General features: G+C 36.9%; 1 protein-coding gene across 1 annotated transcript; it reads left to right on the top strand.

Moving 5' to 3' along the window:
* Positions 1 to 1,396: 1,396 nt before the first annotated feature.
* Positions 1,397 to 22,557, top strand: LOC129278134 (stomatin-like). Its single transcript, XM_064110609.1, has 6 exons — positions 1,397 to 1,405; positions 1,941 to 2,144; positions 8,965 to 9,020; positions 17,643 to 17,721; positions 18,293 to 18,462; positions 19,198 to 22,557. Exons 1-6 carry the CDS (start codon positions 1,397 to 1,399, stop codon positions 19,220 to 19,222), a joined length of 543 nt encoding a protein of 180 aa, XP_063966679.1. The 3' UTR covers positions 19,223 to 22,557.
* The last annotated feature ends 1,094 nt before the right edge of the window (positions 22,558 to 23,651 follow it).

Genomic DNA, 23,651 nt, shown 5'->3' with positions numbered 1-23,651 from the left:
GTCCGCTTTAAGTATTAGCAGCCATTTCAGAATCAATTTTTGGAATCTATCGGGGATTTTTGCACATACCGTACCACTGACTTTCCTTGAAACTTGTCCCAATGTATTATTTGACCCATTTAACCATGGTATAGACACAAAAATCATATTTCTGGACACTGAGCAAACTATGTCGGGTTTTTTTAAATAGCAACAGCAATTTTCGACTCCATTTTTGGAAGCCATCTTGGATTTTTTAACACACTGCACCATTGACTGTCCTTGTAACTTGTCCCAATGTCTTATTTGACCATTGAAATCGTGGTCTAGACACCAAAATCATTATGTCCCAGGCGGATATGAAATGAACTGTGTCCATTTTAATTATCAACAGCCATTTTAAACTCCATTTTTGGAAGCCATCTTGGATTTTTGGACACACCAGACCACTGGCTGTCCTTGTAACTTGTTTCAATGTACTATTTCACCCTTAAAACCATTGAATAAAAAACAAATTTAGATGAATTGTGGATTTTCAGCATACTGCAGCCATTTATTTGACCATTGAAATCGTGGTCTAGACACCAAAATCATTATGTCCCAGGCGGATATGAAATGAACTGTGTCCATTTTAATTATCAACAGCCATTTTAAACTCCATTTTTGGAAGCCATCTTGGATTTTTGGACACACCAGACCACTGGCTGTCCTTGTAACTTGTTTCAATGTACTATTTCCCCCTTAAAACCATTGAATAAAAAACAAATTTAGATGAATTGTGGATTTTCAGCATACTGCAGCCATTTTGGGCGCCATCTTGGATTTGCCTGGTACACTGGAGAGCTTATAATTCATTCTAGCCTAAATCAATTTTGGAACCCCAGACCATGGAATATGAACCGAATTAGGATTCTTGGGGGGATAATGTGTCAGTTGTATCCATTTTTTAGTGAATGGCGGCCATCTTGGACGCCATCTTAAGAATAACCACTTTCCCGTGTGCAGATTTTGGTAGATTTTTAGTATGTTATTCCTGAGGTCAAATAGTACAAAATACCGTTGAAAACTCATTTGTTGCAATTTGTTCCGGGTAAGGCTATTTTTGGTCGTATATTGACCCGTCTAAAATGGAAACACCTTCACAGTTAATATTTGGTACATATCACAGTTTGTGTGGAAATCTTACATGTGCCCATTTTACTTTGCAAAATTTATGAGTGATGCAATCTCTGGCCAGCATAGGAGATAAATTATATGGAAATTTCCACAAATAATAGAGGCTACTCTAAAATCCTGTGAGAAAATGGTGTCAAAATTTATTCTTTCAAGCTTACTTTGTCATTTCAGGGGTGCTGAATTTATAAATTTTGGACCTATTTTTTCCGACCATGTTTCATCCTCCATTTTGAACTAAAACATGGCCACCGTGAAATATTGTATTATGAACCATATCTCCTGTTTGTTAGCATTATAGACCATTCAAAATTTGGAGGGAAATGATTGAATTGTGATGTGTGATATTCTAGTACACTTTTAGTTGAAATGGCGGATCATTTTCATTAGCCTCCATCTTGAAATACGTACATATACGGTTAGAAGCAAATAAAGTGATTAAAACTGGTAGAAAGTGAAACATAACCTAATTCCATCCATTCTTTATTAAAATATGTCTCTAATGGTTGATCTTGTGGATTGACCGCCATTTTGAATTGTGTATTTTCATTCAGCAGGAAATTTGCCCACATTGTGCTGCACTCAACGCAGGTTAAGTGAATGTGTACCCGGCAGAAATAATTCCTTGAATGCACTGCACAGTGGTTTGGAGATTGCAACAGAACAAGAACTATCTCAGACTTAGTGAAAATGCACAGAAAATACACTTCTACAAAATGGTTCAATGCAAAGGTGCATGGTTAATCAAACAATCAATTTTCTTTTCTTTTTTCTTTCCCATTTCAAAGATTCTCACCAAAGACAGTGTGACAGTATCAGTGGATGCAGTCGTTTACTATCGCGTACAGAATGCAACCATCAGCATTGCTAATGTGGAAGATGCCAATGCCTCAACCAGACTCCTTGCTCAAACCACCCTGCGTAACGTACTTGGAACCAAGAACCTATCAGAAATCCTCTCAGATAGAGAGGGTATCAGTCATTTCATGCAGGTATTTCTTCCAAACACTTGATTTGAATAAAAAGGGTAAACAAGCTTAATGCTGAAAATGTTATCAACGTAAGATTTAAAATAAGAAGTAATGATAATGTTAACCTTTGCTTAATTTCACAAAATTTGTATTCATATCCTTGTTGGTATATGAGGTAACCCTTGATTGTCATTTACATGTACTACATGTATGTATTCAAGTAATTGAAATATTTTGATATCCTCATTAGAATGTTAAACAATGTCTTGGTTTTTTTTTCCTGAATAAGTAGTATTGCTATTATTGATTTTATGAGTCTCTTTTTTACATCTCCCATTGTGCCTTTGTCATTTTTACCTCTGCTATTTTTATCCTTATCACTGAAATTAGACCAACTCAATTATAATGAACAAAGTTTTAAGTTGAAAGAAGGGTCTATTCTTTCATTGTTTTTGTTGTACTCTCTTAGCTTCACAATCACTATAATCTCTATTAATGATATTTTACTCTTAAAAAGGCTCTATGAGCATTTTATCTTACACATTTATGGAATGGATATCAAGATACTACAGATTATATCTAAAATCCATCTTTTGGTTTTATATGAAATAGAAAAACCATGCAGGTATTTTATTTTGATCGGGCACCAGATCAAATACATGTTCATGTCAGATAGCAAAAGTTGTCTACATATTCATATAGTCTAGTAATAAATTGGAATAGTATACAAATATACCAGGCTTTGAGTAAGTATAGCGGGAATCATTCATACGAGGTTGGACTGGCACTACAATTTTTTTCCCGAGAATGGTTATTTTGCCAATACAACCGAGGATGAATAATTCCATCTATACTTTCGAAATAAAGGCCTAGTATATTTGTTTTATATCCTACTTTGATAAGTTAGAGCAATAGATCTTGATAATCTAGTTCTTGTACTCTTAGCTCATCCTTTTTTAAATCTGAACCAAACCAGCCGCGCTGACTGACCTACTTTTCCTGAAGTGCTTAGGTACACACTCAGTGCATGGAACGCGTATTAGTGCCTTGCGCCATCACGATCTGTAACGTCAATGATGGAATAGTCGAATATTCCATCATTGATGTCATGGAATAGCACATTTTTCTTCGGTAGGCGTTTCATTTTCGATATCATCGCAAAATAGTGAGAATATGTTTGGTCACATTATGCTATTTAAGCCAATCAGCATACAGGATTTGATTTATGTAGGATATAATAATAGCTAGGGATGAACCAAAGCTAAAGGCTTTCTTTAACATGCATCTAGACCAGTGGCGTACCTAAGATTTTTCCACAGGGGAAAAAAAAAAGGTCTTCAATCACAAATAAAGGATTTCATACCAGAAAAAAAATTGACAAGCAAAAAAAAAAAAAAAAAAAAAAAAGGTCAAAAGGTCTTCAAGCTCGTCAGGGGGGGCAAAAAGGGTCTTTCAAGCTCGTCAGGGGGGCAGGGATACGTCCTTTGCATGGGTTGTGGCTCTCAGACTGCCCCCCCTGCACCCCCCTTAGGTACGCTAGTGATCTATACTATTATCTACAGTCATAGTCATAGCTAGGGATGAACTAAAGCTAAAGGCAGTCTTTAACATGCATCTAGACTATTATCTACTGTCATAGTCATAGCTAGGGATGAACCAAAGCTAAAGGCCCCTTTTTACGCAAGAAAAATGCCCCCTCTTGAACGTGTTCTGTGCCCTTTTTATCTGAGGAGACCCTTTTTACGGTGGTACCAAGTGCCCTTTCTCGTATAAGTGCCAATTTTTACAAAAAAATGCCCCTCTCGAACGTGTTTTGTGCATGCCCCTTTCATCTCAGAAAGACCCATTTTTGTGTGAGCAGGTGCCCCTTGCCTTTTTAAAGGTGCCCTTTCCTGTATCATTGCCCCTTTTTACCCAAGAAAAGTGCCCCTTTCACCCTAGAAGGACCTGTGTCACAGTTAATGAGTACCCCTTTGAAACAAAACAATATTCTAATTTTCATGAGTCATGTGAGTGGAGTAGATAAGCAGTGGTATACAGATGGAGGGGGGGGGCTTGGGGATTTTTGCCCACCCCTCCAAAAAAATTCACTGCGAAAAAAAGAGAGAAAAGGATAGAGAGAAGGCTGGATTTTTAAAATGAATATGTCAATTTGTCTCGCTCGCTTTTCGAGCTCGCAACATCATATAAATTGTATGTGATACGATAAATCTAGCCTCCTCAATTTATTTGCTCATTACACTACATATATTAGTCATTTTTTCTTTGTTTCTTTCCGAAAGAAAAGGTGCACTTTTTTTCCTGTGCCCCCCCCCCCCACTTTCAACTTCGCTCACACACCCCTGGGATGGGAGTTCAATTTGTGCCCGCTTACCGCTATTTTCTTACCCAATTGGTTTCTTCGCTTGTTCATTTACATGTAGATTAAAATGATCAATGGCCTTTTTTATATGCCCGTCCTAGACGGGACGTATTACGGTATCACGCTCGGTGTCCGTCTGTCCGTTACCTTTTCCTTTTAAATGCGATAACTTCAGTTTAATTTAACCTAGGCTCATATAATTTGGTGTGTATGATACTAGTATGGATCCCAGAAAGCCTATTGATTTTGAGGTCAAATGGTCAAAGGTCATGGTCACATCTTACCCTCCTGAAGTCTTTGTAAATGTGATAACTTTAGTTTAACTTAACCTAGGCTTATATTTTGGTGTGTATGATACTAGCATGGATCCCAGGAATTCTATTGATTATCAGGTCAGCAGGTCAAATGTGAAGCTGCAACCTTCCACTTTTCTTGCCTGATCAATAACTCAATTTTCCGCGCTACAGGCGGGAGTATTATGTGCTCACCTTAGCGACACTCTTGTTTGTCTTTTTATTCATTATTGTATCCCCCGAACAAAGTTCGGAGGATACTGTGGATTTGGCCTCGTCGCGCCGCCACCGCAGATATTTCCTTGTGAGCGCTCTACCAGCTGCATTTCTTCTCCGATCATCTTCAAATTTGGCATGAAGGTAGAGTATGGTATAGCGAAGCCACTATGAATTTTGGTGTGGGCGGAGACATCGTTGCCATGGTAACAAGAGTTTTTGTGCAAATAGCAGAGATGTCCTTGTGAGCACTATACCAGCTGCATTTCTTCTCCGATCATCTTCAAATGTGGCATGAAGGTCCATTATGGTAAAGCAAAGCCACCTATTGATTTTGGTGTGGGCGGGGACTTCGTTGCCATGGTAACGAGTTTTGTAGAAAGAGCAGAGATGTCCTTGTGAGCGCTCTACCAGCTGCATTTCTTCTAGCTGATCATCTTCATACGTGGCATGAAGGTTCATTATGGTAAAGCAAAGCGACCTATTGATTTTGGTGTGGGCGGAGACATCGTTGCCAAGGTAACAAGAGTTTTTGTGGAAATAGCAGAGATGTCCTTGTGAGCGCTCTACCAGCTGCATTACTTCTCCTATCATCTTCAAATATGGCATAAAGGTCCATTAAGGTAAAGCAAAGCAGCCTATTTATTTTAGTGTGGGTGGAGACATTGTTGCCATGGTAACAAGTTTTGTAGAAATAGCAGAGATGTCCTTGTGAGCGCTCTACCAGCTGCATTTTTTGTCCGATCATCTTCAAATATGGCATAAAGGTCCATTAAGGTAAAGCAAAGCCGCCTATTTATTTTAGTGTGGGTGGAGACATTGTTGCCATGGTAACAAGTTTTGTAGAAATAGCAGAGATGTCCTTGTGAGCGCTCTACCAGCTGCATTTCTTGTCCGATCATCTTCAAATGTGGCATGAAGGTCCATTATGGTAAAGCAAAGCTGCCTAATGATTTTGGAGTGTGTGGAGACATGGTTGCCATGGTAACCATATTTTTGTGGAAAATTTGGTAAACCCTGTAACTTCTGCTTTTTTTCCAGTTTGTCATAACAGTTGGCACACAGAAGCAATATTAGAAGATGAAGCGAAGATGCCTATCGTATTTGGTGGGGGTCTTAGGTTAGGTTTACAAAATATACACAACAAAAAAAGTAAGTCCCCCCTAAATCAAATTGCTGTAACTTTTGAACGGAATTATTTTGAGATATGATATTTCATAGATGGTTTTCTACACTCATTAAGCAACCTCTGGGGGAAAATGAGATTGACTGGTTGAGTCATGCATGAGTAATTAAAGATTGAATTAAAAATGACCATTTTTTAAAGTCACAAGAGTCGTTTTTCAGATTGTGCAAATACAAAGCTGGGCAAAAGTTGTTTTTAGGTGAATTTTATGGTGTTAATGCTGTTTTACTATCCATCATTTAGCCACTCCACACACAATTTTGATATCATATGTTCATGGTTGAGTGAGCACAATAATGCAGGGGCCGCAGGGGGGGGGGCTCAGCCCCCCACTTTTTTTCCAAAAGCATGTACAAAAATGTAAAAATGACCATACGAATGTGATTTTTTGCATGGTCAGCCCCCCCCCCCCCACTTTGAAAACCGTTCCGCGGCCCCTGTATAGTGACGTATCATCAAAGGGGCTTATGGTAGTATCCTCTACAACTTGTTAGATCATGTTAAAATTTGAAAATGTTGGTGGCTCCCCCGATTATAGGCCCCTTCCCCATTTTAAAATTCTGGATCCACCACTGATTTGTCCATAAATTAAACTGATCATGAGAATTTGTAAGAAAAAATACATTTATGCAGTATAAAGAGTATTCATTCCTAAGTTTTTCGAATGTGCTCGCTCAACCATGAAAATTTTAAAACTTCGGAAAGTGTGTGGTGATAGAAATGATGGATGATAAAAACAACAGCAATTAAAGTCACATTTGAAACCGAATTTGCCCCAATATTCACTTTATTACCATTTAAAATGGGTCTGTGACATTGAAAATACCCAATTTCCCACTTTGATGTGTGCTCACTCATCCATAAATAAACAAATTGATTTCATTTTTGCACAGAATTCTGCCCATAGGTTGATAAACATTACTGCCAAATGACATTGCTAAAGACAGCCTTGAAAAAAAGTTCCACCACATTGAATAGGGGGTTACTTATTCTTAAACATATGCACCCATAATGTACACAAGTCTATGAGAGAAAGTCAACATTTTAACAAAAGTAAAATGAGGGTTTGTTTCATGGACGGTTTTTGTTACTTCTGCCAACAGTTATTTCATGAAACTTCGCACATGGCTTCAGTGTAACACTATCCAAAATGTGCGCACACCAAAATAACCATTTGATACGGCACAGAGTGGGGCCAGGGCCTTGAACTTTCTTCTCATTTGCATAATTTTCTAATATTGTGTGCTCACTGATGCATTAAACATCGGGATTTTCATAAAAATCAAATCAAATGAACCATGCAAGGTTTGTGATAGATATCCATAGTTACAAATTGCATTTTTTCCAATAACGTAAAAAAGAGCTAATCACATTCCACATGTTTATTCAAGCGTGAATGTTTAATTAAATGCCTTTGAATCATTGAAGCATGTTAATTGGTCATGAACATAACGAAAAAGTTGAGAAAAGATCATTTTCAGTTACCAAAATGAAACAATACTTGCCTATGATATTTGAAAATTGTATCTTTTGTTTTCAATAAATGTTCATTGAACCGTGAAACAATGAATATTGTTGAAGATACTCTTCCCAAAAATAACTGTCATCATATTCTATCATCTTTATTGATAGAAATGTGTAAAAAATCCAATTATAGCAAATTTGGACTTGTGTTCATTCAACCGTGAAATTTAGTCAGAAAAGTTGTATCGTCTTTTAGAAAGTACCTTGTACAAGCCTTCTGACTATTTTTCATGATGAGAATGTGGAATTAGTTCCAATAAAAATGGAATCAAAGTCATGATATTTGGCTTGTGACTTTTAAAAAGTGACATTTTTGCCTTCTGACGGTGCTCACTGAAGCATGACGTAAAATATGTCCATAACATTTACTCAGAGGGTAGCCTATAAAATTACCTACACGCTCATGTAAAAATATATTAAAAACTCGCATTGGTTCGGAAATTATTGATGTTTGTTTAAGGGGGGACTTATTTTTGTTGTTGTGTATATATCCAGATTACTCTATAATTGTATTCCCCAACAGGTGATACTGGACAGTACTTTAGGTTCTGCAGAGTCACGCTGCTGTGTCATAATATTGTCATCAAATTTGGTACCCACAGGCAAAATGTGGGCAGGGTCATTGTCGCCATGATAATTGTATTTATTTGGCAAATTTCTGTGTGAGCTCTATATATCGCAATGACAGATGATGCGGTGGGTTCGGAGGATACATATGCTCGGCCAGGCGACCCGCCGAGCATCTCTAGTTAATTAATTCTTTCTTCCTCTTTAATATTTATGCCTTTTTACACATTTTGAATGTGGTGATTGGGGTATATTTGATTTGATTTTATTTGATTTGATTTTATTTATTTCTGCATTCACATCAGTATCAGAATTACAAAATACATATATACAATATACAAAGTTAATACATATAACAAAATAATAATAGTCGCATATAGTATAAATATTGTAAATAAATATCAACAAGATGTGTTATACATTTTAAAAAACAAGATTATTTAAATGAATGCAGGAGACCGCCATCGTATATATATGCTCCTCTCCCCCTTAAATTAGATACGCCCAAAGGAGTACATATTACCTCAACATATATTTGATTTGTGCTATGTTTGAGGTGTTCATTTAGCTCTACTTATGTCAAGGCAGTCAGGATTAAGAAATAAATGTTCTCAGTTATAAATACCTTCACAACATTGAAGCAATCATATTTCATATGAATGTATAAAAAAAAATTTCTTCATTTTTTTTCAGTCAAGTTTGGACGAGGCTACAGATCCTTGGGGTATTAAAGTGGAACGTGTCGAAATGTAAGTATGAACACATCATTTTTGTCTCACCTGCATAGCAGAGTGAGACTATAGGCGCCGCTTTTCCGACGGCGACGGCGGCGGCGGCGTCAACACCAAATCTTAACCTGAGGTTAAGTTTTTGAAATGACAGCATAACTTAGAAAGTATATGGACCTAGTTCATGAAACTTGGCCATAAGGTTAATCAAGTATTACTAAACATCCTGCCTGAGTTTCATGTCACATGACCAAGGTCAAAGGTCATTTAGGGTCAATGAACTTAGACCATGTTGGGGGAATCAACATCAAAATCTTAACCTAAGGTTAAGTTTTTGAAATGTCATCATAACTTAGAAAATATATGGACCTAGTTCATGAAACTTATACATAAGGTTAATCAAGTATCACTGAACATCCTGCATGAGTTTCACGTCACATGACCAAGGTCAAAGGTCATTTAGGGTCAATGAACTTAGACCATGTTGGGGGAATCAACATCAAAATCTTAACCTAAGGTTAAGTTTTTGAAATGTCATCATAACTTAGAAAATATATGGACCTAGTTCATGAAACTTATACATAATAGTAATCAAGTATTACTGAACATCCTGTGCAAGTTTCAGGTCACATGATCAAGGTCAAAGGTCATTTAGGGTCAATGAACTTTGGCCAAATTGGGGTATTTGTTGAATTACAGCCATAAATTTGAAAGTGTGTTGGTCTAGTTCATAAAACTTGGACATAATAGTAATCAAGTATCACTGAACATCCTGTGCGAGTTACAGGTCACATGATCAAGGTCAAAGGTCATGTAAGGTCAAAGAACTTTGGCCAAATTGGGGTATTTGTTGAATTACAGCCATAAATTTGAAAGTGTATTGGTCTAGTTCATAAAACGTGGAAATAAGAGTAACCAAGTATCACTGAACATCTTGTGCGAGTTATAGTAGTTTTCAAAATCAGCACTGCTGCTATATTGAATCGCGTGATGCAGGTGAGACGGCCAGAGGCATTCCACTTGTTTCTGTATACTCACACTCTTTGTCAAACATATTCAACATAGCTTGGCCCACTAAACTACAGTGCGTATCAAAAAAAAGTTTACACTTAGAAAAAATCCTGTAAAATTATACATATGTAATATCCTGTAGATTTTTCCACATTTTAGCATTGGTACAGATCCATTTAAGCAAATAACGATATAACTGTCGAAAAATATTTCCGCTTGAGTGAGCAAATGTGAAAAATGATTTGCGCAGAACTTTGAAATAGTTATGCGAATAAAGGGAGACCTTAATCATGAAGAACACGTGGAATTTAGCTAGTAAAATTGATTTGAAGATATCTTTTACCTTTTTTAACTTGTTTCCTTGCCCAAAACACTTCAAAGAATGCATTGCGCCCCACCCCACTCCCCCACACACCAAGGCCATCGTGACGATAATTGCTTTACACTGAGCTGTGATTTACTTGAAATGGCTTAGGTTTGATTTTTATTTTGTTAATCATTGTGAAGCTTTCGAAAAGTGTGGATAAACAAGTATTAAATGAAAAATGAAATGTAAACCCACTTTAAATGATAAAAACTTTGTGAAAAAATGCTGGAGATGTCTGTATAAAATTTTGTTCAGATTCAGTTATGTCCTTAGATCCAGCTGGCACAAAAAGGGTAAAGGTTGTGCCTACTAAGACAGTGTTGAAATTTCAATTTGGCTGGCAAAATTATTTCAAAATGCTTGAAAGTATCCGTTTTATTTCAATTGACTAAAAGTGCAAGGGAAATGTATGAGAAATGTTTACCGGGGTAAGTTTGATTTCGCCTTTTCCCCTTTACACAGCGTGAAAACGAGCATATCTGCGCAAACAGATTTCTGCAAGTTTTACCAAATTGGACAGTGCTCACTCAAGTGTAACATTCTGTCATAACTTACTTTCATTGGATAGATGAGACCCAAACCCAAAAATATATGTGACAAAATTACCCACATGTTGTATATTTTTTAATTCCCAGGGCTTTTTCAAAGTGTAAACTTTTTTTTGATACGCACTGTATTTTGTTTTGTTAACTAAAATGTACCCAATATGTGTAATGCCATAAAATATGCATAAATGTAATGATTAAAACTCACAATTTTATGCATTGATATTTTCAATCCATTCAAAGAATACTGAGATAATATAATGACAGAAGGGATGTTACAGTATAGTTATTGCATGGGGAACTTATGAACTATAAATTACCTACCGGGACATGTCGCTGTAAAACGATTATGGGCATTGCTATTGCAACGGGTTAAGCATAACTCCATTTCTGTTTAAAGAGTTTGCATGGTCATTTAGCGTGCATTAAGAGACAGGTGAAGAAGGTATGGGAATCCTGTTGTGGATGGCCATTACTTGTACTAATGAATTAATGGATGGCAGGTTGTGTTAAAAGCATTTATTATAATTGACGATGGTTGTTTCCATGGTGATAAATGTAATTTAAGCATACATTGTTTACCTGGACTAAAGTTGTGCACTTTGCAATCTTGCATTCATCTTGTAGAACAACATTGGGGAGGAAAAATGACAAATCTTTTTGGAGTATAATCATGTAAAAAATGTGTGTTATATGATTTATTGTCTAGATAGTAAAATAATCAAGGTCATCTTTCTGCTACTGGTAACTTTTTCTCTCAAATAAAAGACCTTCATTTCAAAGAGGAACATATATTCTCATATTCACATTCAACAAACCATCAGATATTCATTTGATATGAATATTGGCCTTGAAGGCAGATGCAGGGTGATTGAGCCCCGTGAACCTGCTCCTTTAACATTATTTTTTACTCTTAACATCATTTAAATGTGTAAATGTTAATTGCTGAAAATGACTATCATTTTAAGATTGTTCATTCATCATAAATGAAACTTCTCCTTGATGGAATGCTGCGTAGTAGATTAAAATTTCTAAACATTTCAATGTAATAATAAATATGATGATGTTGATGATGGTGTTAATCATAATAAGATTAATAATAATGATCATATTTCTCAGGGTAGCCACTTCAGCCTGAGGAATTGTTCCTCTAGCAGACCTAGTCTGCAGATCCTTGCTTTTTGCAATTCACAGAGTCTGAAGAAGTGAGACTAGATTCACTATGTACTGTGGCTGGCTCTACCAAATCTATTTGACACAGACAGAGTCTTTGGAGTCTAGTCTTTACTCTAGACCTGTTATTGGTTAAAGTGTCAAATATGAGTCTGTGCTTGCAGACTATAGCAGGCCCTTCATAAGAATGTTTTTATGTTACCCTCTCTCATTCAATTATGATGAGCACCTGACAAAAGTCTTTGGTATGAATTTACCAGGGATTGAACCCATACCCTCCCGTTCATGAGGCGGGCACTATACTACTGCGCTACCATGCCCTTTATTCTGATAGAAATGTTATGATCATGAGTTGGAGGTAAATCGATGAATCAGGTTAATTTCTTTTTCACTTATGCACATTTGAAAGGGGATTCTTTACAACTGCATCTCCTTTCATTTGTTTATCAAGGGTTTAACTGCAATGGTTCATCATAAATATTTTATACGCCCGTCCTAGACGGGACGTATTACGGACTCACGCTCGGTGTCCGTCCGTCTGTCTGTCCGTTAACTTTTCCATTGTAAACATGATAACTTCAGTTTTATAACTTCAGTTTAACTTCACCTCTGCTCATATAATTTGGTGTGTATGATACTAGCATGAATCCCAGGAAGCCTATTGATTTTGAGGTCAAGAGGTCAAAGGTTAAGGTCACAGTGACATATTTTCATCTTACCCTTCTGAAGTCCTTGTAAACGCTATAACTTTAGTTTAACTTAACTTCGGGTCATATAATTTGGTGTGTATGATTCTAGCATGGATCCCAAGAAGCCTATGGATTTTGAGGTCAAAAGGTCAAAGGTCAAGGTCACAGGGACATGTTTTCATCTTTCCCTTCTGAAGTCCTTGTTAACGCGATAACTTTAGTTGAACTTAACCTGGGCTCATATAATTTGGTGTGTATGATACTAGCGTAGATCCCAGCAATTCTATTGATTTTGAGGTCAGAAGGTCAAAGGTGAATTGGCCACCTTCCACTTTTCTTGCTTGACCAATAACTCAATTTTTTGTGTTACAGGCGGATGTATTTTGTGTTCATCTTAGCGACACTCTTGTTCAGATTTCTGTCACCTCAATTCTAGTACTGTAATATAATAATATTGTCTTTATGTTCTATGCATGGGACCTAACTACAAGTGTCACACAAATGTCAGCACATGCAACCTACATACAAATTTTGAGTGTTAAACATACCTGACTTAAATATAATCACCATTAATATGAGTAATTAGTGCGTTATAGTATTGACTTGTAGGGGGTAAATCACCTGTATACCAATTCTGTGATGCTACTGCATGCAACTTGGAATTCATGTGTTTAATTCTTAGTGAAACATCCCAAATGATAGTCTGCTTAAAGTAATTTCAAGATCATTTGAAAACCCAAGCTGATGACAACAAGCTAGTATTGCTCTTGCTCACATTCCTAGCTAATGAGGGATAGGCAATGATATTATTTTGGGGCATTGTACTTTATGTGAACGGATGTGTTTGATAATACATGGATTTAATGACTAGATTGTGGAATAGAGACCATCTGGTCATTAGATAACTAGACATTAATTTATTTTCTACTGTAACCTTGGAGTCCTACAGTGAAGGGGAACTTAAGCCCGAACCATGGGGAAATGGAATTGTCGGACACAATTTTTAAAAGGCTACTTGTTCATAATATCCTGTCCATCATGGCAAAACTAGCATGATAAAAATTCAGGCATTCTAATTCATTCAAACTAAGGATTGTAATTTACTTCAGATTTTCAAAGTTTTCAAAGACCCTTACCTAGACTTATAGAAATTTTCATGATTCTTATACTGAAACTTACTCCCAGCATCATGAATTTATGTTTCAAAGTAACCTGTGGTTTATCATTCTATACCAATTTCCTTCAAGTTTCTGTTTCTTCCAAATATTCAAGCAATATTCGAAACCTGATAGATACTAAATTTGGTCATTCTAATAAAATAATATAGCCATCTAATTCATGTAGAGAAAGAATCATAATTATGTTTATAAATAAACAAAATATTAACTGATATTAATATAATAATATTTATTGACTTCTAATGAAATAAAAATTCACTATCTAAATTATAATTGTCAAATTACAAAACTCTAGGCCCTTTAAGATAGAAGGTAAAAAATTATGTAAAAATATTACGTGCTTGAATCATGGAGAATATAATCAGAAAGAATAAGCCAACAGTCTTTTTTCAGTACTAACTTAATTGGTGTTACCACAAACCTCACCATCCAGTCTTACCACCTTGCAAATAGATGAATTGGAAAACTAGTTTGAATCTGTGTATTGCAAGTTATATAATGGTAATACAAAGGCATATTCTGGCTTCAGACCGTCTTATTCTACTGCCACTTGTCTAACTGAGATTACAGACTTTTTGTATGATAAAATGGACCGAAAACATGTTACTGGTGGTATTTTCTTGGACTTACGCAAAGCTTTTGATGTTATTCCTCACAATTTTATACTTGCAAAACTTAAGTACTATGGTATTACTGGCAATGAATACAACTGGATGGAATCGTATTTAACAGACAGAAGGCAATTTGTAATGATTAACAATTGTCGCAGTGAATTTTTGAAGATAAAATCAGGTGTCCCACAAGGATCTATACTGGGTCCATTGATATTTTGTATTTTTATTAATGACATGTGTAATTTGAAATTGCATGTACATTCTAAAATGTCTCTTTATGCTGATGATACCGCCATTTTTAATCACGGTGAATCAATTAAGGAGGTACAAAAGTATTTGCAAGATGATTTTGATTCAATAAGTAAATGGCTAGACTTAAATAATATGCATTTACACCCGCAAAAAACAAAAGCCATGGTATTTGGTCAAAAGAAAAAGTTGAGGGGTGCTCATTTGTCAGTGAAATTCAGGAACATACAATTAGAAAATGTAAAAAAGATTAAATACTTAGGTGTCATGCTCGATCCGGGCTTGACTTGGTGCGAACATATTACTAATATCGTTTGTAAAATATCTCGGGCAATAGGTTGTGTAAGGCGGATTAAGCACTTACTGTCCTTTGATATTATGAAGAAGCTGTACTTTTCTATGGTTTTACCTTACATTGATTACTGTATTACATCTTGGGGAAGCAGTGCAAAAATACATTTAGATAAGATACAAAAACTTCAAAATAAATATGCCAGAATGCTTTTGAAAAAAGATTATAATACATCACAAATTTCTTTGTTGCAGTCACTGAAGTGGCAATCAGTAGATCAGCGTATAAAATATCAGTATTGTGTTCTTGTATATAAAATAATGAATGATTTAGTTCCAAATTATTTAAAACCTTTAGTATGTAAACGGCCCGTGAAATACAGGACACGGTATTCTTTACGATGCCCCCTTCAGCTTCCCAAAGCTAGAATTGAACATAAAAGAAAATCTTTCGCATATGTCGGACCCAAATTATTTAATGCACTTCCTTCAAATTTACAAGTTTGTACCTCCTTGTTAGTTTTTAAAAAATTATGCAAAGCCTTTCATACGAATTGATAAAGAGCGAAATGATATTCCTTTGATTTACAATGCTATGTATGTTTAAATTGTCACTTCCCACTCTATATTTTGGTGTTAATTGTTTCTGATGTTAGATATTTTGTATTTTGTATTTTTGATGTTGTTTGTTGTTGTTGTTCATAGTTATCTTGACATGTATTTTAAACTGCAGGGCGCCTTTGTAAAGCAGTTTTAAGAACTGAACAGGCCTACCCTGCAGTATAAAATAAATAAAACAAAATAAATAAATAAATAAATAAATATATGCCTGCTGAAATGGAGAGAATGACATGGAGGAGGATGTCCTAAAAGATAATAATTTGTTAAAGAAATGGGCAGGGGCCCACTGTAGATATGGTTGCACAAAACCAAACAACATGTATAACTTGCATCTAATCATGCAAAGATAATCAAACATAAGCATAAACATGCAAATAACAAAGACATAAATGAAGTGCATACTTGGAAAAGAAAACTATTGGGAGTCTGTATATTCAATGCACATTATAACCTTTGCGAAATGAATTGATTAATCATAAATTATACAAGCAAAATAAATTCCATTACGTTTCTGCAATGTGATGGGTATATTTCAAGGATAGAGTTAGAGTTGGAGACAAGTTTGGCTGTCTGGGGTCGGTAAGTCATCACTAGTGGTACCCTCTTAGTTTTTTGAAGATTTTTCTCCTGAAGAGCTTGCTGACGTGTCAACTTGGAGGCCTTGCATACAGCACTTGCTATTACATCTTCCGGGTTAACCCCTTCTGCGGAAGAAAGAGACCATTTCCTTAGATTTTCACGGTAATCAGCATAGCTGCTGCACAATCAGCGAAGTCTTGTGAGTTGTGAATAGGGTATGGTTACCACAAGTCTTTTACTGTTAGTAGAAGCATCAACAACAACAGTAGCCCTATGTTTGGTAATCACATTCGGATCATCACAAGTGTCACATCTGTTCATCTCATTCTCTTCTTTTAAGTCATGACATTTATAAGAACTATAGTGATCAGGTTCATGGTCATCAGCATCATTTCCATCAACATTCCTCCTCTTATTCATGTGCAATAATGTTAATTTTTGTTCTTGTATGAAAGAAGACAAGTGTAATATTTACCGTTGCACTCATGGATGTAGATTTATTGAAGATAATTGGTGGTCTGTACACATGTTCTGCAGCTCACTGCGTCTCATACATCCTTGAGGAATGGTCTAATTGGTGGTCTGTACACATGTTCTGCAGCTCACTGCGTCCTTGAGGAATGGTCTTGGACCTTGCGTTGAAAAGACTGAAGCGACAGTCTCATAAGTCTGAGGTTGAAGGTGATAGTGTGGTTACTAAACCTCCCAAGGCAGGGGCGGGTCATGATGTGATATCCAACAGGATTGACACTCGGTTGCAGGCAAATAGAAACAAAGTCTCTGTGGCTGCAAAACCTGGTTTTTTCAAAAGTAGACTTAGCAAGATAGAAAGCACTGGTGTGAGTTGCTCCATCGCAGACATTACAGAAATTGTTCATATTGTGAAAAAATGGATGAAGAGAACAATGGTAGGCGTAGCTTAAATCAAGGTTCCCCAGAGCTATCTACCCTTTGAAAAAATTGGTGATGCCGAAAAAATGTCTCTGCCGGGAATGGAACCCGGGGCCCCAGCTTTGAACGCCGGTGCCTTAACCACTAGACCACAGAGACGGGTTAGTGGCTAGGGCTAGGGCGACCCTGATCCGATTGATAATTGGTATAGTGTCGAAAATATGTCTATCTGACGGACAATCGGATCGGGGTCGCCCTAGCCACTAGAGAATACTTGAGGCTGTATTCAGAGTAGGGAAGAATGAAAACTACTTGTTAGGGTAGCCCTCTAAGCAAGATTCTGACATGGAAGGATGATTACTTGTTGAGGGTCTAATGTCTTCCTTGCAGAACTGTTGTGTGTTTTATATTATTTTTTTCTAATTTTGATTACAGCAAAGATGTCCGCCTGCCTGTACAGCTGCAGAGAGCTATGGCTGCTGAAGCTGAAGCAGCCAGAGAAGCAAGAGCCAAGGTATTACTACAAGAAAAGCTGGCTTGGTTCAGACAATTGTAGCCTGTCAAAGTTCAGTAGTATTTAATGTAAAAAGTCAATGGGATATAATGTTTCAATAGCAAGTGTCACATTCAACGAGTGTCACATTGTTTTGCACTGAAAAGGGAATAATTTTTTTAGTATGTGTTTTCTTTCTATTCATAGTCAATGAACTTAATATGTTTAAAGAATATTCTAGGCTGAAAACAATATGATTTGAACAAATAATTACAAAGTTATGACTTAAAGTCATAATTTAATAATTAGTCTAAGTTTCACCTTACAAACTACAAATTCTTTTAAAAATTTAAACACATGACGAGAAAGAATTATTCTTCGTCTTTACAAAGGTAGCAAAACATTAAAATCGTTCAATATTTACAGCAGCAATGGCAAATAAAAAGAGGTGTTTTGATTTGGACCCAGCTTATTAAATATGCGGAACCCTTTTAGTCATGAATATCACTTGGATGAGAGAACCTACTTTTTGAGGATCTGCCTACTGTCTGTTTAAAAGTTAAATGCAGATATTTGTCTTTCCAACCTATAGGTGATAGCAGCTGAAGGAGAACAGAACGCATCACGAGCCCTGAAGGAAGCTGCTGATACCATCTCAGAATCACCTACTGCTCTACAACTTAGATATCTACAGACTCTAAACACCATCTCAGCTGAGAAGAACTCCACCATCATATTCCCTTTGCCCATTGATCTTCTTAAGTAAGTTACACCCACAGCTAAAGGCCCGGTCACATATGCGTGTTGCATAAGGGGCACCCGGCCAGTGAATTGAAATTTTGCAGTTTTGGCCAGTTCATTGTCATTCGCTAGGTGTGCGTCATTGTACGTTATGCATTCTATTCGGCACCATCCGCTGGTGCAATTTTTTAAGCATGTTGAAAAAGTTGAGCAGAGCTTGGATGCATGAATGTACGCGCCACAAGAACGTTAGACACGCATAGAACGCGCTAGACCAAAGCAAGACACATGCGGGGCATACGTTAAAGGGGAATTCCACCCTGAAGAAAATTTTGCTGTAGAAATAGTGCTCAGAGAAAATAATGAAAAATATTGGTGAAGTTTTTGAGGAAAAGCCATTAAAGATTAAGAAAGTTATATAGAATTTCAATTTTTGGATTTGTGACGTCATAAACGAGCAGCTGCCTTTGTATGTTATGTAATGTAAAATGCATGAATTTCATTTTTGGTCTCGCCTGCATAGCAGCGGCGTCAACATCAAATCTTAACCTAAGATATAATAATGTTCATGTCTGGAGACTGCTGGCCAACTTTCAAGACATTTGATCATCTTGAGCTTTAAAAAATTTCTTGGTGGACGCTGAAGTGTGACAAGGAGCTCTGTCCTGGAAAATCTGCCCTTGTTGGTGGGAATGTAGCTGGAGGTCAGAATCTGTTGATACTTTAATACTGTCATTGTTCCCATCTACTCTGCAGATCTTTCTTGCACCACCATATCTGATGTAGCCCCACAACATTATTTTCCCACCTCCAAATTTGACGGTCTTCTGGGTGTACCTTGGATCTAGACGGTGCCCTGTCTTTAAAATTGGCCAGCACAGTCTCCAGACATGAACATTATTGAGCATGTATGGAGCAGAATGAAAGAGGACACATGGAAAACAAAGCCAAAGAATGTGGGGGAGTTGTGGAACGCTTGTGAGGCCATCTTTTATGCCATTCCTGATGCCTTCATCAACGAACTGCAGTACAACTCCCTCCCAAGACGTATGGTAACTGTTATCAAGGCCAAAGGAAGTCACAGCATAAACTAAATTGTTTAGTTCCTGGTGTTGCAGTCAGTTTGATGTTGATATGATGTCAGAAACTATTTTTTTAAATTCAGTCTGAATGATTTGTAAATTGCGACATGACATGCATAGTGGAGAGGTGCAATTATTGGCTGATTTTGAGAAAAAGGGAAATTTCTATGCTTACCTTGTACTTTCGTTCAGCTCAGTATGATTCAAATGCATGTAAACACTTGGACCTGGACATACCGTAACAGAAAGGCTAGTAAATGATTGCAGGGCTTGAAAAGCCAAAGCTTATTGCAACGGTCATTGTGTATGATTAGTGATACAATCAAATTAATGTAGTGTGTTAAAGGGCCCGCCTTGTGGTGTAGGTGGGACTTGGGTTCGCCAGTGTCAAAAACTCCTTGTTATTTTGTGTCTGAACCCTATTTTCATACAGAGATTTCTCAAGAAATAAGTCTTCAGCACAGCGAAAACATGGCATGAAAATCTGTTCATATCTCATAAATATGCACAGCGAATATCATGAATATTCAATGCAGAGTGTAGATATATCTGGAAAAAGTTTGAGGGTACTATTTTGGAGACAACGGGAATGAATGTAAGCAAGAAATTAAAACTGTTTGATTGTTCGTTATGATTTTTTCAGGATAGAATGATATTATCATTTTAAATAAGTTGTGAGAATTTTAGGAAATTTTGTATACATACGGCGAAAATATAAGCAAGTGAATTTTTCATTAAAAAATGAACTCTGTCTCTATGTGCGTGGTTGACGGTTAGAAATTCGAAACAAATTGGGCATTTTCCCCGAGTTAATTGCTGGGGCTGTGACTTTTGTCCATCCGAAAACAGGCCCATTTGACATTATTATGTCACTGTTCTAAAAAGGTTAGGTTAAATGTTATATCACTGCTGCCAAATAATATTTGAATCATTTGAATTAATTTGAAACATATTTATCAAAGATCGGAGGATTTTCGGTAAGTTAGAAAGTGTTTACTACATCAGAAGTACCTGCGACAAGACTTTATGTCCATGACTATATGTTATAATAAATGTGCCAAGCTCCGCCATCTCATGACTTCTCCTCCAACCGGCCCCAATGGATGATGCTAATGACAAAGGTTCAATCCTTTTCTAGAAGAACCACCTCGGAAGATGGATGGTACCAATGTGCTATGGCTAAGATTTACCTTAACTCATCCTCAAATAATTCTAACCCTTAACCATGTCCCAGTCCAACCCAAATATCTGTGAAAAGAACAATTCGGGGGCAGCGTTTATGAATGAGACATGGTGACTTGAAGGTGACATTTTTATTTATATGCCCATCCCACCGGACGTATTATGATATCACGCTCGGTGTCCGTCTGTCTGTGCGTCCGTTTTCATCTTACCCTTCTGAAGTCCTTGTAAACGTGATAACTTTAGTTTAACTTAACCTAGGCTCATATAATTTAGTGTGTATCATACTAGCATGGATCCCAGTTTTCTTGCTTAACCAATAACTCTATTTTCCGCGTTACAGGCAGGGGTATTATGTGCTCCTCCCAGCGACACTCTTCTTCTCAATTAGTGATGGACAATCGCATAGGTTGATGGACAGGGTATCGTAAGAGGAAATGTGTTGAATTTGATGATTTATCACAAAACTAATTTCATATTCATTCAATTAATATCATAAAGGTCTTTAAATTTTTTATTTTTCAAACTGGGTTCCTTAAAATATCTAATACCCTCAATAGATTGAACATGTAGAAATGTTACTACCTAGTGGTCATTTTTATCTCCCCCCCTAAAATAAATCGATAAAGGGAAAGTATTTCTATGTATCCATTTTAGGCCACTGTGGTATTACATCTACACTGAAGGATGAAATTACCATAGAACAAAATATAATATCAGTAAATCATCATGTGAGTAAACCTGTTTCCTGTCTCTTGTGGCATAAAAGCTTTTGCGCTAGGATTATGCATTTTACATATATTTGCCCTTCTATGTCACCTGTACAGAACACAAACAATTGCATTTGTATGTTTTCATACCTTCCACCACAACGTTTGTTAATGTACATTTAGGACTTGATTTGCTGAAAAATTCAATGAATTACTGGAAATTACGTTCCAATGCACATATCTGTAATTTCATATACATGTAACTCCCCCCCCAAAAAAAAACTGGGGGAAAGGGAGAAAAAGATCAAGGGAGAAAGAAAGATAAACATAGTGGGGAAAGAATTAATTATTGAAAAGTATATTATTATGTTATATTATATATAATAATAATATAGGGTATTTATATTGCGCACATATCCATCTTGTTAGGTGCTCAAGGCGCTCCTATATGTCTACATAAGAATTTTTTTAACGAAACTTTATAAAACATAATTTGCTTTATAAGGCCAATGTGTTCATCACTGTTGGTGCTCGCATTGTCTGTTTAATGAGATAAATATTCCTGTTCAAATGGTACTAAAACAATGCTAAAAATTTGTCATTAGCCTTATTTTTCACTGGAATCATCATTCAAACTATGATTTTTCTAACCATGTGAAAGGGCGGATAGAGTACCGAAGTAATGACGTCACATTTTAGCATTTTTGATACCATATTTTGGAAGAGCATGATAAAATACCTACATGTACACTGAATTGAATTGAATTGAATTGAATTGAATTTATTCAAACCAGTCAAAGGAGAACAAAGTACAAACAAAATAAATGGTTACATTATAAAGAACTGAAAAAAATGACAGGTTTGGTACCCCAAAGAAGCACAGCTTATAATCAGGGGCCCCTGCATATGATATTTTACTCAAACATGGAATAACTATGAGAAGAAAAAAAAAAGAAGAATATACAAGGTATTTAAAGATCACAACAGGAACATTACCCACACGCAAGCATACACACACTCACCCAGACAAACACACTACCAAAATTTGGTGCGAATCGGTCCATGGGGGCCTCATGAATACTTCATTATCCCCATAGAAGTCAATGTATTATTGGCGTTCTAAAATTTGGGAACCAGGCCAATAATACGGTTACAGCCCGATAGACCGCGGGTCCGATAGACCGCGGGTTCGTTAGACCGCGGGTCCGATAGACCGCGGGTCCGATAGACCGCGGGTCCGATAGACCGCGGGTCCGATAGTCCGCGGGTCCGATAGACCGCGGGTCCGATAGTCCGCGGGTCCGATAGACCGCGGTGTGTGTAAAATTATGATCAGGATCTAGTGAATTCCAATGTCATCAAGAGGTCAAAAGGTCGATGATACGAGTCCATGGGGTTCTATAACGATGACCCACAGGACAATCACCCCCTGACATCTACTTCAAGGAAAATATCATCCCCATATTTTTATCGTCGGGGATTATTACCCCCCCCCCCCGGAAATTTACCCTCTAGACGCCATACGGAGCCTCTAAAATGCCATCGACTTGACGACATGGCGAGATACTTTATCTTGCCATGTCGACTAAATAAGCATATTATGTCCGCATGGCGAGATACGTTATCCTGCCAAGTCAGTCCACTTATAAAAAGTTATATGTCATCATGGTGAGATATTTTATCTTGCCAAGTCGACTTAAATAAGTTACATGTCAACATGGCGATATATCGGGTTTCTTGCCGGGACTTGTACACATCTCGCCATGTGGACATATCGACTTGACAAGATTGAATATATCGCTGTGTCGAAATAATAAGCGTATTAATTACTTAGGCGGCGGAAGCGGGGGGGGGGAGACATTCCCCCTAAATTTGAGGTGGGGGACGGTCCCCCCTAAATATTTAGTTGAGAACCTTTTTTTTGCTTGTCAATTTTTTTCTACGTCCCCCCCCCCTAAATTGAGGTAGACCCCCCTAAAATATTTTTTCCCCCTAATTTTGGTTGATAACCGTTTTTTTTTTCTTGTCAAAAAATTTTGGTGGTCCCTACTAAAAGTTTGGTTTATTTGCTTGTCAAATTTTTACCTGTGTCCATCCCAAAATTTCAGGTGGACCCCGTAAATGTCTTGCCTTCCGCCGCCAATGATTAATTAAGACATGGTAAGACAAAGTACCACGCCATGTCGTCACGTTGATGGCATTTTCACAGCTCCGTACTAGGGGTAATTATCCGGGG

Source organism: Lytechinus pictus, chromosome 15 (genome assembly GCF_037042905.1).
Source record: "Lytechinus pictus isolate F3 Inbred chromosome 15, Lp3.0, whole genome shotgun sequence".
NCBI classification, from domain to species: Eukaryota; Metazoa; Echinodermata; class Echinoidea; order Temnopleuroida; family Toxopneustidae; genus Lytechinus; species Lytechinus pictus.
This window is presented reverse-complemented; position numbering and strand designations above follow the sequence as displayed.

Coding starts and splice junctions, on each gene's coding strand:
- LOC129278134 (XM_064110609.1), top strand. Junction 2,145..8,964: donor GTATCAGTCATTTCATGCAG/GTATTTCTTCCA, acceptor ATTTTTTTTCAG/TCAAGTTTGGACGAGGCTAC. Junction 9,021..17,642: donor AAAGTGGAACGTGTCGAAAT/GTAAGTATGAAC, acceptor TTTTGATTACAG/CAAAGATGTCCGCCTGCCTG.